We start from the raw sequence: 14,621 nt of genomic DNA on the forward strand, positions 1-14,621 counted from the left end.
TTGATCAATTCTTGAGTACTGTTCATCAGTCTGGGACGCTTACCGGGTAGGACTTATAGAACAGACAGAGAAGATCCAACGAAGAGTGGCGCATTTCATCACGAAATCGTTTAGTTGGCAGAAGAGCATCACAGTGACTCTCGGCAAACTTCGGTGCCAAACATTACAAGAGATGTGTTGTGCATCACGTAGAGGTTTTCTGTTGAAATTTTGAGAGAGCGATTTTGAAGAAGAGTCGGACTACATATTACTTCCTCCCATATACATCTCGCAAAACTGCCAAGATGAGAAAATCTGACAAATTAGAGCTAATACTGAGCCCTACCGTCAATCAGTCTGCTGTGCATCATTTGCAAGTGGAATAGGGAACAAGGTATCAGCAAGTGGTACCTGAAGTAACCCCCCCACCCACACACACCTGCCACGTGTTACCACATACTGCTTGGTGGCTTGCTGAGTGTGATGTAGAGGCATATGTAGATACAAAAAGCTGGATAGTCCACCACAGTGCGAGACCACATATGGCCTACACCAGTTTTAGTCAACTCAGTCCCTACTGCCCACTTGTGGGTGTTAATCTTTCACGGTGGGCAAATGGTAGTAGGGATGTTATAAAAATTTTGGCATAAAAACATACGGTCAATGATTATTATTATATGCTTCAACAATGAGAACTCCAGGATGGAATGTAACAATATTGAAAAGGAAAGTTGCTACTCACGATATAGTGGAGATGCTGAGCCGCAGGTAGGCACATCAGAGAAATTATCAGAAAGTGAGCTTTCGGCCAGCAAGGCGTTTGTCAGAGGCAGAAACACACACACACACACACACACACACACACACACACACACACACACACCTGCAGTCTCTGGTTGCTGGGTCCGTGTGTGGTGTCAGCAACCAGAGGCTCTGTGTGTGTGTGTGTGTGTTGTGTGTGTGTGTGTGTGTGTGTGTGTGTGTGTGTGTGTGTGTGTGTGTGTGTGTTTCTGCCTCTGACAAGCGCCTTGCTGGCCGAAAGCTCACTTTCTGATAATTTCTCTGATGTGCCTACCTGCAGCTCAGCATTTCGGCTACGTAGTGAGTAGCAACTTTCCTTTTCAATATTCTAATATCATATGCTTTAACTTTTTGTAGCTCTACTTCATATATTTTATAAAGTAAAGTTAGAGTGTCCATTACTGTGGAACCAGTGAGGGATTAGAAAATTTTATTAGCACAGAGATACAAAGGTGCGCGGAAGGTGAAAGAGGTTGACTTACATTGTCGTACACAGTTCATGAATCTTTTGACAGTTATTCCGTACACAAACACTGCACTAATAGACTTAACTCCATGTGCCTCCTCCCCCCCCCCCCCCATCCTCCTCCCCACCCCGCCGAGGCGATGCGAGGCGAAATTTATATCGAAGGGGCAACCATTTGGAGTGGTACTGCTGAGGATATGAAACAAGGTAACAAAGGAAAACAGAAAGGATGCACTTAAAAGTGGTGCAAACAGGAAACTGGCGTATTTGCTCACAAAAGGATTACTATGAAGGTGGCAGTGCACAATGAGAGCATGGCAAGACACAGTAATGTTAATTACTTCTAAAAATCTGGGGAACGTTTGAACACCATACCGTATTTGGAGAGAAAAAGATATTCCACCACTCTGACCTGCTCGAGGTTGTTGTCCGGGAAGAGCGTCCGCAGCACTCCCTCCAGCAGCACGTGCAGCAGGCGCCGGTTCAGCACCGGCCTCTGGAACAGCTCGAACACGCGTAGCAGCCCGCGCCGCGCCGTCTCGCTCCCGATTATGTGCTTCAGCTCATCTGTAAAGTACACGACCCTGCAGTAATGCTCTGCTAGGTTTCACCCATCACCCCATTTTCTGCACTACTGTTACACCGTTATTTTGGTCGAATGTGAAGAGGCGGCAGAGTTAAAAAGGGGGCAGTGTGGTTATGAGGACGGCGGGGCTGTACCGGTGGTGGGGTGGTACAAGTGGTGGGGTGCCAGTTTAACCGGAGGCAGCATTTCGAGTTGATGGGTCTGAGCAGGTAAGAGTGGGACAATGTGACACTGGATAGTGGACAATGGGATTACACAGGATGGGATGATGGGGAGAAGGGGATGGGCCTCCCTATGGAAGAGGCTTAGAATTTGTGGAACAACTTTGATAAATATGATGAACAGGGAAGACAATTTAGGAAAAGTGTTTAGATAGGATTAGATACACTGCCTGATCATGAATCTGTACCGCAGGAGTCATCGAGGATGTGGAATGTGTGAGAAAAACTGAAGTACACAATACACAGTTACCAAACAAATACACCATCTGGTGCACAGTATCCAGATATGTATTAGTGGTCATTAATATTGAGTGTGTCCACCTATGAGTCAAACAATTAAATGCAATCTGGAAGGAAAACCAAGAGTAGAAACACAGGCAAACGTTTTGAAGTTACGGCTGTATCTGTTCTTCCCTATGGGAGAAAAACCACAGGCGACTGAGGCCAAGAGCCATGCAGAGGTAACAGACATGAAATTCCTTCGTACAAGCAACAAAATACATTAACAAGAAACCACAACATTTTTAGGATCATCGATAAAATAAACAATAGCAGTAGAAAGTGTAATGGCATTTAAATATTAGGTCAGTGTATAAGTTTGTAGAACTTTTCTGTGCATCTAATAAAAAACAACAGATACACATAAGAGACTTAAGTCGTCAATAATATATTCCCCTTCACTATGTTCGAACCGTGTTTGGAGTGCATTTTCATCTTGAAATGAAGTTCTTTGAAGGCTGTTCAATAGAGAGCATAAAAGGTGAACCAGATGCGTAACATCTTTTGTGGGTCTTTGTGCAGAGAACTGCTGTTTTGTTTAGGATCAACCATTCCTTTTTTTTCCATTATGTTAGTATAGGGACACCACTTTTCATCACCATTAATGACACAGGATAGAAATGGTCAGTGCTGTTCATGAGCCAATTGACCATGAGCAACGGCAGATACACATATTGTCAACTGCTGATTTTTGTGATTTTGGCTTAAAGCGTGAGGTACTCTTACACCCAATTCTTAAGCCTTCCCCATTGCATGCAAATGTCACACAATGATGGAATGATCACAGTTCATCATATTTGTCAGTTCTCAAGTGCACTGAAATGATTTATTATTGATTAATGAGCTTAAATGATCTACATCAAAACTCTAAGGTCTTCCTGAACATGGAGAGTTACTAGTGTCCAGATCATCCTCCTTGAAATGAGAAAACCATTTTCTTGCCACGCTCTGTCCAAATGCATTTTCCCCATCCACAGTGCTATCACCCCTCTATTGAGCTCAAACAGAAGAATACGTTGGAAACGTTCCGATTTCTCCATGTGGCACTCCATTTTCTAGCTTCCACAGCTCCACTCACTATCTCCGAAGGACAAAATGACAATATGTACACTCAAACAGCACCAGTGAACTACAAATAAAAAATGACAATCAATAAATAAACCTGTAGCATTCAGAATACTAACCTGCAAAACAAAAATACTACGAACTTATGCACCAACCTAATACTACATTGTATTTTTACATAGGCACAATCGGTCTCCACCAAACCGACAACAGAACATCGGTAAATGTATATTGTCAGTGAGTTGCATCCAAAATACGAGGTGTGTGGGTTAATTTTTAAAAGTCACATCAGAAATAGAAAGTAAGGTAATTAACTTTCAGTTTGTTTGCATGGACACTTCTACAGTCCTGTTAGATGTTACAATGCCCAGTCACAGTGCTGTAACACACCACTAAAAGAGCTAAAAGAAAACAGTGCAGCAGGACAATAAAGCAGAGGGGAAGCTCTCAGTTTCACTCGAAGTTTTGGGAAGGGATGTCAAAATCGTGTTTTCATCCAGTACACTCGTCGGCTGCTACTGAGTTTTGCAGTCGCATGAAGTGTTACGGAAAACAAGACATTTTGACACCAGTTCAGTAATCGTATTTTGTATCGTCCATACTGTCAGTTCCGTACGTTACTGTATTTACTCGAATCTAAGCCGTACTTTTTTCCGGTTTTTGTAATCCTGCGGCTTTGAATCGAGTGCAAAAAGTTCTGAAAAATGTTGGTGGGTGCCGCCACAACTAACTTTTGCCGTCGAATATTTGTATTATGTAGCGCTACACAGGCATGCTTTGTAGGCACAAAGTTAAATACTGGTACCAAAACCTCTGCGTCAGTAAATAAATTTAAAAAAAAATAGTGGAAGACGAGCTTTTTTCCTCTGCCCCGAGTTTCGACCACTGCATTTTGGTACATTATCCAACAAAGTAAATACAAATTCCATATTGTTCATCTTCGAATGTACCAGCATTTCAAAGCACTACGAAAATCCGACTGGCAAGACTGTTTGGGACGTTTGTCAATATGGCCAACTATACGTTCTGAATTTTTTCCTACTTGTGAGAAGAGATGGTTGCTAATAGGAACTTTTATGAATTGTGAATCACATGCAGTATTCTCTTCACCATAAGAATAATACGAATATAAACATTTTGCGAAGTATTGCTTCGTGTTTGCTGCTATCTCATTTAAATCCTGTCTGCCTAATAAACTACAAAACTAGAGTGAGACAACAGCAAACGCGGAAGAATATACATGTCATGTCATGTCTTTATTCGTATTATTCTTATGCTTAATAGTGATACAGTCAGAAATGAAGCACAGCAATTGACTAGATTTTTAAATCTAAGTTGACTCTAATTTCTGTGCAGAATGTAATGAACTAAAGAGGCGCGTGCAAATATTTTCAAATGGAAAAAAATGTTCGCTAAACTTTCGTTCAGGACATCATCTATCATACGCAATCTATTATTTGGTTACTGTTGATCATAATCAAAGAAAGCAGTAGTGTAAGTAACAACAAAGAGCAGTCTCTTGCCATTGTTTCGCTAATGAGACGATTCCTCCCTCTCTCTCTCTCTCTCTCTCTCTCTCTCTCTCTCTCTGTTTTTAATTGCAAGCGCGCACAAAAGCAAGCTATGCCGCGAGCGGTGACAGGCCGTAAACACGCACTATCAGAATGCGACAAACAATGCATGACGCAGTACAGTAATGCATTTTCAACTTAGAGTGACGTAAACACCTATAACAAAGAAAACGGCACTTATCAGATCAAAGAAAAATAAGCAATCAACTCAAACCAGACGAAGCACATGAAAAAGGAAGGGTACCCATATAAATACGGACGGAGCGCCTGACGCATAGCAATGACTACCTGGTAAACCTTAACTGCTAAGCTTACGACTCGAACCAAACTACTGTAGCTGTATCGTCATTCATTTGACCTAAATTGTGTCTCATATTACAATAGACCAACTTTGTTTCGATTTGGAGATGGCCTAAAACTTTTCTCTCCCCTTGAATTTCGAGTCTCAAATTTCAGGTGCAGCTTAGATTCGGGAAAATTTTTTTCCCTCGATTTCGAGTCTCATTTTTCAGGTGCGGCTTAGATTCGAGTGCGGCTTACGATTCGAGTAAATACGGTAGCCTCAGTAGTGATGTCGTTTTTGGTTCAGTAGCTGAAGTTGCTATTCCGTAGGATACTGAAACCTGTTACTGATCGGTCCCGCCTGCCAATTTTTTGTCTACTGTACCGAGAAACGGTGAGGTGTCTGTAAGCCCATTTGTTCAGTTTGGTGTGCTTCGATTGCAGAGACAATTTGTTATTTTAAAAATAATGAGTGATTTAGTTTTGGATATAGTGATTATGTTTTATTGAAGAATCATTGGGAAAGTGAGTTCATAAATGTTGTTACACATGCACTTCAGCACCACGGTGTGCATGGTACTGTTAAGAAGGCAGGAGGAACAAAGACGGGTGAGCAGCTCAAGGAAACGCAGTGCCTCGTGACTGTAGCAGTGAGCGACGGACATCAGCCATGTAATTTTGATCAGCCTATAATATCACACCACAAATATCGACTATTGATCCTTCCGTCATCACCAGGAAAAGCACCTAGAGGACATTCTTTAACTACGTGGCAAACAGTCTGCTGTACAATGCCACAGTCGGAACTTGTGAAGTTATTCTCTTCAACCTGATGGAAGAGTCAACACACCTTCCCGGGTTGGCTCTTATCTGGTTAACACTTTCGCTGCTGCATCGACGCAGGGGCACAACTCTCCAGTGCGGCCCGGCAAGTGCAAGTGCGGGCTGGTAGCGCTCGAATGCGGGCCGGTAACACTCTGAAACGGCAGGTACCACTCAGAGCCGCCGCTCCTAAGCACACCTGAGCTACAGGATGACATCAAGACCTTGTAAGACCTGTAGGATTATGTTCCATACTGACTTAATGATGACACCTTAGCTGCATTACTTCAAATAAGCCTCGACTGTATTGTGGTCATGTTTTAAAGTCTGCTTGCTATCTAACACCTGTACGGGTCACAGGTATCATTCAAATCTTCGTGATTTGTTCATAATGTAAGAAAAAATACAATACGGATTCCAAAACACATATTCTTAAGAAGGAAAAAAAGGAAAAATAAAACTGGATTCATTTGAAATTATATTTACTTCAAATGCGCATTTTTAAGATTGACTCTGATAGAGGTTGTCAATTTAGTAGCACGATTGCTCCTGCTGTGGGAGAATTAGCCGTCTACATTTATCATAGATGTGTAGAAATTAGTAAGCGAAACACTTTTCCTGCTCCTTTTCACACTGGAAGGTCCACTGACCGCCATTACAAACAATATACGTTTGGTAACTGACCACAAAAAACAAAAGTTTACACGCTTTGATACTATCTTAGACGCTGCAACTAGACTGAGTAATCCGACAGCAAGCGCGGACACTTGGCATCAGCCGGACTGGCTCGTGGCTTCTTGTGACGCTTATAAGCGTCAGCCGCAGCGAAAGTGTTAAGAGCCCAGAGTGGAAGTTCGAAGCCAGGTGACTCGGTCAATATGCGACCTTCAGCTGTTCTGTCACAGCATTACTCTGCCATGTGTGTCTCCACTGGTTACCAGTATTAGAGCCATTTCCAACTAATATTCTTGCAGAGTGAAATTTTCACTCTGCAGCAGAGCGTGCGCTGATACAAAACTTCCTCGCAGATTAAAACTGTATGATCCGAGACTCGAACTCGGGACCTTTCCTTTCGCAGGCAAGTGCTCTACCAACTGAACTACCCAAGCACGATACACGGCCCATATTCTTGCAGTTTCCAGATGTGGGTGATGAGAGCAAAGCCTACATTTTCTGGTACTTGGAATGTCTGCATTAACAGGGAGGTTAGGATTTTTCTGTAATTTTTTTGTATTCAACAGTCCACTTCAGCATACTTGAGAACTGGCAAATGCGATGAACTGTGATCATTCCACCATAATGTGATGCAGTGGGGAAGGTTCAAAAATTGACTGTGCACGGGTAGTGAGATGAGAGATGAAGCAGTGAAGGCAGCGGACGATCAAGTAGATGAAAAGATGAGGGCTAGTAGAAATCCTTGGGTAACAGAAGAGATATTGAGTTTAATTGATGAAAGGAAAAAATATAAAAACGCAGTAAATGAATCAAGCAAAAAGGAATACAAACGTCTCAAAAATGAAATAGACAGAAGGGCAAAATGGCTAAGCAGTGATGGCTAGACGACAAATGTAAGGATGTAGAGGCTAATCTCACTAGGGGTAAGATTGATACTGCCTACAGGAAAATTAAAGAGACCTTTGGAGAAAACAGAACCACTCGTATGAATATCAAGAGCTCAGATGGAAACCCAGTTCTAAGCAAAGAAGGGAAAGCAGAAAGGTGGAAGGAGTATATAGAGGGTCTATACAAGGGCGATGTACTTGAGGGCAATATTATGGAAATGGAAGAGGATGTAGATGAAGATGAAATGGGAGATACGATACTGCGTGAAGAGTTTGACAGAGCACTGAAAGACCTGAGTCGAAACAAGGCCCCGGGAGTAGACAACATCCCATTAGAACTACTAACGGCCTTGGGAGAGCCAGTCCTGACAAAACTCTACCATCTGGCGAGGAAGATGTACAAGGCAGGCGAAATACCCTCACACTCCAAGAAGAATGTAATAATTCCAATCCCAAAGAATGCAGGTGTTGACAGATGTGAAAATAACCAAACGATCAGTTTAATAAGTCACGGCTGCAAAATACTAATGCGAATTCCTTACAGACGAATGGAGAAACTGGTAGAAGCCGACCTCGGGGAAGATCAGTTTGGATTCCATAGAAATATGGGAACATGTGAGGCAATACTGACCTTATGACTTATCTTAGAAGAAAGATTAAGGAAAGGCAAACCTACATTTCGAACATTTGTTGACTTAGAGAAGGCTTTTGACAATGTGGACTGGTATACTCTCTTTCAAATTCTGAAGGTGGCAGGGGTAAAATATAGGGAGCAAAAGGCTATTTACAATTTGTACAGAAAGCAGATGGCAGTTGTAAGAGTCGAGGGGCATGAAAGGGGGAAGCAGTGGTTGGGAAGGGAGTGAGACAGGGGTATAGCCTCTCCCTGATGCTATTCAATCTGTATATTGACCAAGCAGTAAAGGAAACAAATGAGAAGTTCGGATTTGGAATTAAAATCCATGGAGAAGAAATAAAAACTTTGAGGTTCACCGATGACATTGTAATTCTGTCAGAGACAGCAAAGGACTTGGAAGAGCAGCTGAACGGAATGGATAGTGTCTTGAAAGGAGGATATAAGATGAACATCAACAAAAGCGAAATGAGGATAATGGAATGTAGTCGAATTAAGTCGGGTGATGCTGCGGGAATTAGATTAGGAAATGAGACATTTGAAGTAGTAAAGGAGTTTTGGTATTTGGGGAGCAAAATAACTGATGATGGTCGTAGTAGAGAGGATATAAAATGTAGAGTGCCAATGGCAAGGAAAGTGTTTCTGAAGAAGAGAAATTTGTTAACATCGAGCATAGATTTAAGTGTCAGTAAGTCGTTTATGGAAGTATTTGTATGGACTGTAGCGATGTATGGGAGTGAAACCTGGACAATAAATAGTTTGGACAAGAAGAGAATAGGAGCTTCCGAAATGTGGTGCTACAGAAGAATGGTGAAGATTAGATGGGTAGATCACATATCTAATAAGGAGGTATTGAATAGAATTGGGGAGAAGAGGAGTTTGTGGCACAACTTGACTAGAAGAAGGGATCGGTTGGTAGGACATGTTCTGGGGCATCAAGGATCACCAATTTAGTATTGGAGGGCAGCGTGGAGGGTAAAAATCGTAGAGGGAGACCAAGAGATGAATACACTAAGCAGATTCAGAAGGATGTAGGTTGCAGTAGGTACTGTGAGATGATGAAGCTTGCACAGGTTAGAGTAGCACGGAGAGCTGCATCAAAACAGTCTCAGGACTGAAGACCACAACAACAACAACATGGGTAGTGCACACACTAAGCCGAAATCACAAAAATCAGAAGATGACCGTATGAGCATCTCTGCTCGCTCATCAATCAATCAGTTCATGAACAACACTGACTATTCTGATCCTCTATTATTACTGGTGACAAGAAATGGTGTCTTTATGTTAACACAATGAAAAAGATAGGAAACTCCCCATACTAAGACATGCACACATCCACAAAAGATAATGTTATTCATCTGGTGGAATAACAACAGTGTTGTGTACTATGAATTACTACCCCGAGGTGTAACCGTCACTGCTGACATTTACTGCCAACAACTGAGATGTCTCGCAGACACAATCTGAGAACAACGACCAAAAAGACTGTATGAAGTGATGTTAATCCACAATAACACCTGCCCGCATCGTGCCAGACTGACAAAATGTGCTCCCCGTGAGTTGGGTTGGGAAGTCATTCGACACTCATCTTACTGACCTGATCTTGCGCTCTCAGATATTCACCTTTTCACTCGCCATTGAACAATCTTGAAGGAACTTCCTTTCCAAATGAAAATGCACACCGAACATGGTTGAAAGGTTCTTTGCCTCAAAACAATGATTTCTACAGCCCCATAACTTAAAAATTACCCCAGCACTGGTAGACTGTTGTAAATAGTGGAGGAGAATAACTGATGGCTAAAGTCTCTGTTATGTATATGTGTTGAGTTTATTAAATTTATGGAAAAATGATACAAACTTATGCACTTGATGTGGATGTGATGGTACCAGTTATAAGATGCACGGTATGGTTCAGTTGTGTAACAACTAGTTTTCTGTGAGCACAATTCATCCAGGCCGGTGAGCAATACTCCGCACCAGGCTGTACCACTCCCAGACCTGAAGTATTGAGTGTTGATGCAGTTTATCTCTGTCATGTGCCACAGAGTTTCTGGAGGACATTATTTTGAGTTCTGCTTTTTGTAGCTGTTCTTAATAAAGGTTATTTATAGCTGAGTGTCCTATCAAGCATGACTCCTAGATATTTTGGATCTCTGTTATGTCTGAGTAACCTTCCTTCAAGATGAACAGCCATCTTGTCGTTTAAGTGAAATGTCGAGACTTCTTAGCGGATCACGGTTGCAATCTCCGTCTGCAGAAATATTCACCAGTTCACCCATGGTCGACACATCACTGATGAATTCGGTCTCGGTAAGCTCAAGATCTCTAATGCCCCGTTGTGAGTGCCCTGTCGTCTACATACCCAAATTTTCTGACATTTGCGTATGCTGGCCACCGGGGCACTCACAACGAGGCATAAATATCTTGAAGTCAGATTAGACTAATTACAGCAAGCACAGAGGCATTTAAGCCATCATCTTCCCATCATTCCTGCCCTTTGTACATGACTGTAACAGGGAATAAAGTCCTAATAATTGGTAAAATTGGACATACAGTCTGTCATCCATGTCAAAGAGGTTTGCAGAATATGTATGTAGACGTAGGTAGCTGAACAGACCTACAAGAGATGAAAGCAAATCATTGTAGTTTCACACAGAGATGACATACGTCACAGGATAGTGATACGCACATATACAGATGGCGTATCACATACACAAGGCACAAGGTATAAAAGGGCAGTGCAATAGTGGAGCTGTCACTTGTTCTCAGGTGATCCACGTGAAAAGGTTTCTGATATGATTACGGCCGCATGATGGGAATTGACAGACTTTGAATACTGAATAGTAGTTGGAGCTAGATGCATGGGATATTCCATTTCAGAAATAGTTAGGAAATTCAATATTCCGAGATCCAGAATGTCAAGAGTGTGCTGAGAATGACAAATTTCAGGCATTACCTCTCATCAAGGACAACACAGTGGTCAACGGCCTTCGCTTAATGACAAAGAGCAGTGGCATTTCCCTGCCATTATCAGTGCTAACAGACAAGCAACACAATGTGAAATAATCAGAGAAATCAATGTGGGACACATGACGAATGTGTGATGAAATTTGGTGTTAATGGGCTATAGCAGCAGACGAACAATGTGAATACCTTTGCTAGCTTCACATCACGACATCATCCGCAGTGCCTCTTCTGCACTCGTGACCACACTGGTTGGGTCCTAGATGACTGGAAAAGCATGGGATGGTCAAATGACTCTCAATTTCAGTTGGTAGGAGCTAATGGTAGGGTTCAAGTGTGGCACAGACCCCACAAAGCCACAGACCCAAGTTGTCAACACGGCAATGTGCCAGCTGGAGATGGCTCCATAACTGTGTGGGCTGTGTTTACACGGAATCGACTAGGTCCTCTGATCCAAGTGAACCGATTATTGACTGGAAGTGATTGGCTACTTGGAGACCATCTGGAGCCACTCGTGGACTTCATGTTGCCAAACACAGATGGAATTTTTATGGGTGACGATATGCAATGTCACCAGGCTATAATTGCAATTAGTTTGAAGAATATATATATGATTCTGAGGCGAGACATCGGCCACCCAGATCGCTCGACATGCATCCCGTCGACATTTATCGGACGTAATTGGGAGGTCAGTTCGTGTATAAAATCCTGCACTGGCAACGCTTTCATAATTATGGACAGCTGTAGGGGTAGCACGGTTCAATATTTCAAGTGAAGTCAACGACTTGTCGAGTCAATGCCATGTTGAGTTGCTGCACTAAGCTGGACAAAAGGAGATCCAACGTGATATTAGGAGGTATCTCACAACTTCTGTCATGTCAGTATAGTCTTGAAGTCTCAATCAATGCAATTTCAAACAAACAAAAATGACCTTTTAAAACTGGAAGTGAACAGTAATGATCATTCACTAAATGAAACGCTGTGCAAAATTCCCTGGAGCCCCACCAAATAGTAAGTTAAAACTGGCATGAAATAATAGAGAATCTCAGCGCACTCCAGCATATTTTGCATTTAGAAATATCTCTCCTTGTATTGGCCTAAAGAAGAGGAACATTGGCTTATTTTGCATATCTTCTCTCTTGAGGCAGTGCATCTAAAAATAAATAAAAGTGTTCATTCAGAAGAGTAATGTCTACAGCAGATTACTATATGTATTCCAGATGCCCTTTAGGGCCACTGAAATTCTTAATCTGAGTTCCTAGTGAACTTACTTCAAAATAATTATTGTTGTTCATAATAAATATCAATTTCAGCTGTACTTCACAGATCAGATCCGCAATACGAGACACAAAAATAGTTTTCGTGCAGGCTTTGCCTTCTTGTTTAAGACTCAGAATGGAGTTATATGCTCTGTTAAGCATATTTGACAATTTCCCATCTACCAAACAACAAGAAATCTGTGATTGTTACCATCTGAAAAGAAAACTGGAAAGATACCTAACTAGACAGCAACATACGTCAAGTTGCAGACAGGCACAATTAAAAGACACTCACATATAGCTTTCAGCCACAGCCTTCGTCAGTAAAACACACACACACACACACACACACACACACACACACACAAGAAAGCACACCTCATGTACATGTCTTCTTTACCTAAGTAGCAAACTGTCTTTTCCTACATTGTTGATATTCAAAAATGGTTCAAATGTCTCTAAGCACTATGGGACTTAACATCTGAGGTCATCCGTCCCCTACTTGAAACTATCTAACCTAAGGACATTACACACATCCATGCCCGCAGCAGGATTCGAACCTGTGACTATAGCAGCCACGTGGTTCCGGACTGAAGCGCCTAGAACCCCTCGACCACAGTGGCCGGCTGTTGATATTCCTACCTGAAGGTTCCATTGTTTGATAGACAGCAATATATCTAGATTCAAGGACTGGAAAAGATCTGGTAACTGACAGGCAAACACGGAGGGTTAGCAAGAATATGGGAAGACCAAAAACAGAACCCATTATCATGCCTCATACGGTATAAGGAAACAGTTGGGATTTATAACAGCTTCCATTCGTGTCTGTCCTGTATGATTTTCAAGGGAATTTTTCCAAAGCTGTTTCACAGAGTAAGACCGCACTGCAGTTCCTTCTCTAAATCCTCGCACGGATGAAAAAATGGCTGACATCGAAATAAGTGTCCAAGGAATAGAAAAGCAACTGGAATCACTCAACAGAGGAAAGTCCACTGTACCTGACGGGATACCAATCCGATTCTACACAGAGTACGCGAAAGAACTTGCTCCCCTTCTAACAGCCGTGTACTGCAAGTCTCTAGAGGAACGGAAGGTTCCAAATGATTGGAAAAGAGCACAAGTACTCCCAGTTTTCAAGAAGGGTCGTCGACCAGATGCGCAAAACTATAGGCCTATATCTCTGACATCAATCTGTTGCACAATTTTAGAGCATGTTTTTTGCTCGCGTATCATGTCGTTTCTGGAAACCCAGAATCTACTCTGTAGGAATCAATATGGATTCCGGAAACAGCGATCCTGTGAGACCCAACTCCCTTTATAAGTTCATGAGACCCGAAAATATTAGATACAGGCTCCCAGGTAGATGCCATTTTCCTTGACTTCCGGAAGGCGTTCGATACAGTTCCGCACTGTCACCTGATAAACAAGGTAAGAGCCTACGGAATATCAGACCAGCTGTGTGGCTGGATTGAAGAGTTTTTACCAAGCAGAACACAGCATGTTGTTCTCAATGGAGATACGTTTACAGACGTTAAAGTAACCTCTGGCGTACCACAGGGGAGTGTTACGGGACCTTTGCTTTTCACAATTATATATAAATGACCTAGTAGATAGTGTCAGAAGTTCCATGCGGCTTTTCGCGCATGATGCTGTAGTATACAAAGAAGCTGCATCAATAGATAATTGTAGCGAAATGTAGAAAGATCTGCAGCGGATAGGCACTTGGTGCAGTGAGTGGCAACTGACCCTTAACATAGACAAATGTAATGTATTCCGAATACATAGAAAGAAGGATCCTTTATTGTATGATTATATGTTAGGGGAACAAACACTGGTAGCAGTTACTTCTGTAAAATATCTGGGAGTACGCGTGCGGAACGATTTGAAGTGGAATGATCATATAAAATTAATTGTTGGTAAGGCGGGTACCAGGTTGAGATTCACTGGGAGAGTCCTTAGAAAATGTAGTCAATCAACAAAGGAGATCGCTTACAAAACACTCGTTCGACCTATACTTGAGTATTGCTCATCAGTGTGGGTTGACGGAGGAGATAGAGAAGATCCAAAGAAGAGCGGCACGTTTCGTCACAGGGTTATCTGGTAAGCGTGATAGTGTTACAGAGATGT

The 14,621-nt window shown here is 42.2% G+C and overlaps 1 protein-coding gene across 5 annotated transcripts in view; it reads right to left on the reverse strand.

Moving 5' to 3' along the window:
* The window catches only part of LOC126108581 (sorting nexin-13-like), a 417,686-nt gene that overhangs the window by 24,019 nt on the left and 379,046 nt on the right, over positions 1–14,621 (reverse strand). For all 5 annotated transcript variants that reach the window (XM_049913874.1, XM_049913875.1, XM_049913873.1 and 2 more), the window contains one exon: positions 1,659–1,813. In XM_049913874.1, coding sequence (XP_049769831.1) covers positions 1,659–1,813 — 155 coding nt within the window. The remainder of the gene's footprint in view (positions 1–1,658; positions 1,814–14,621) is intronic.

This window comes from Schistocerca cancellata, chromosome 11 (assembly GCF_023864275.1).
Source record: "Schistocerca cancellata isolate TAMUIC-IGC-003103 chromosome 11, iqSchCanc2.1, whole genome shotgun sequence".
In the NCBI taxonomy this organism is placed as follows: domain Eukaryota; kingdom Metazoa; phylum Arthropoda; class Insecta; order Orthoptera; family Acrididae; genus Schistocerca; species Schistocerca cancellata.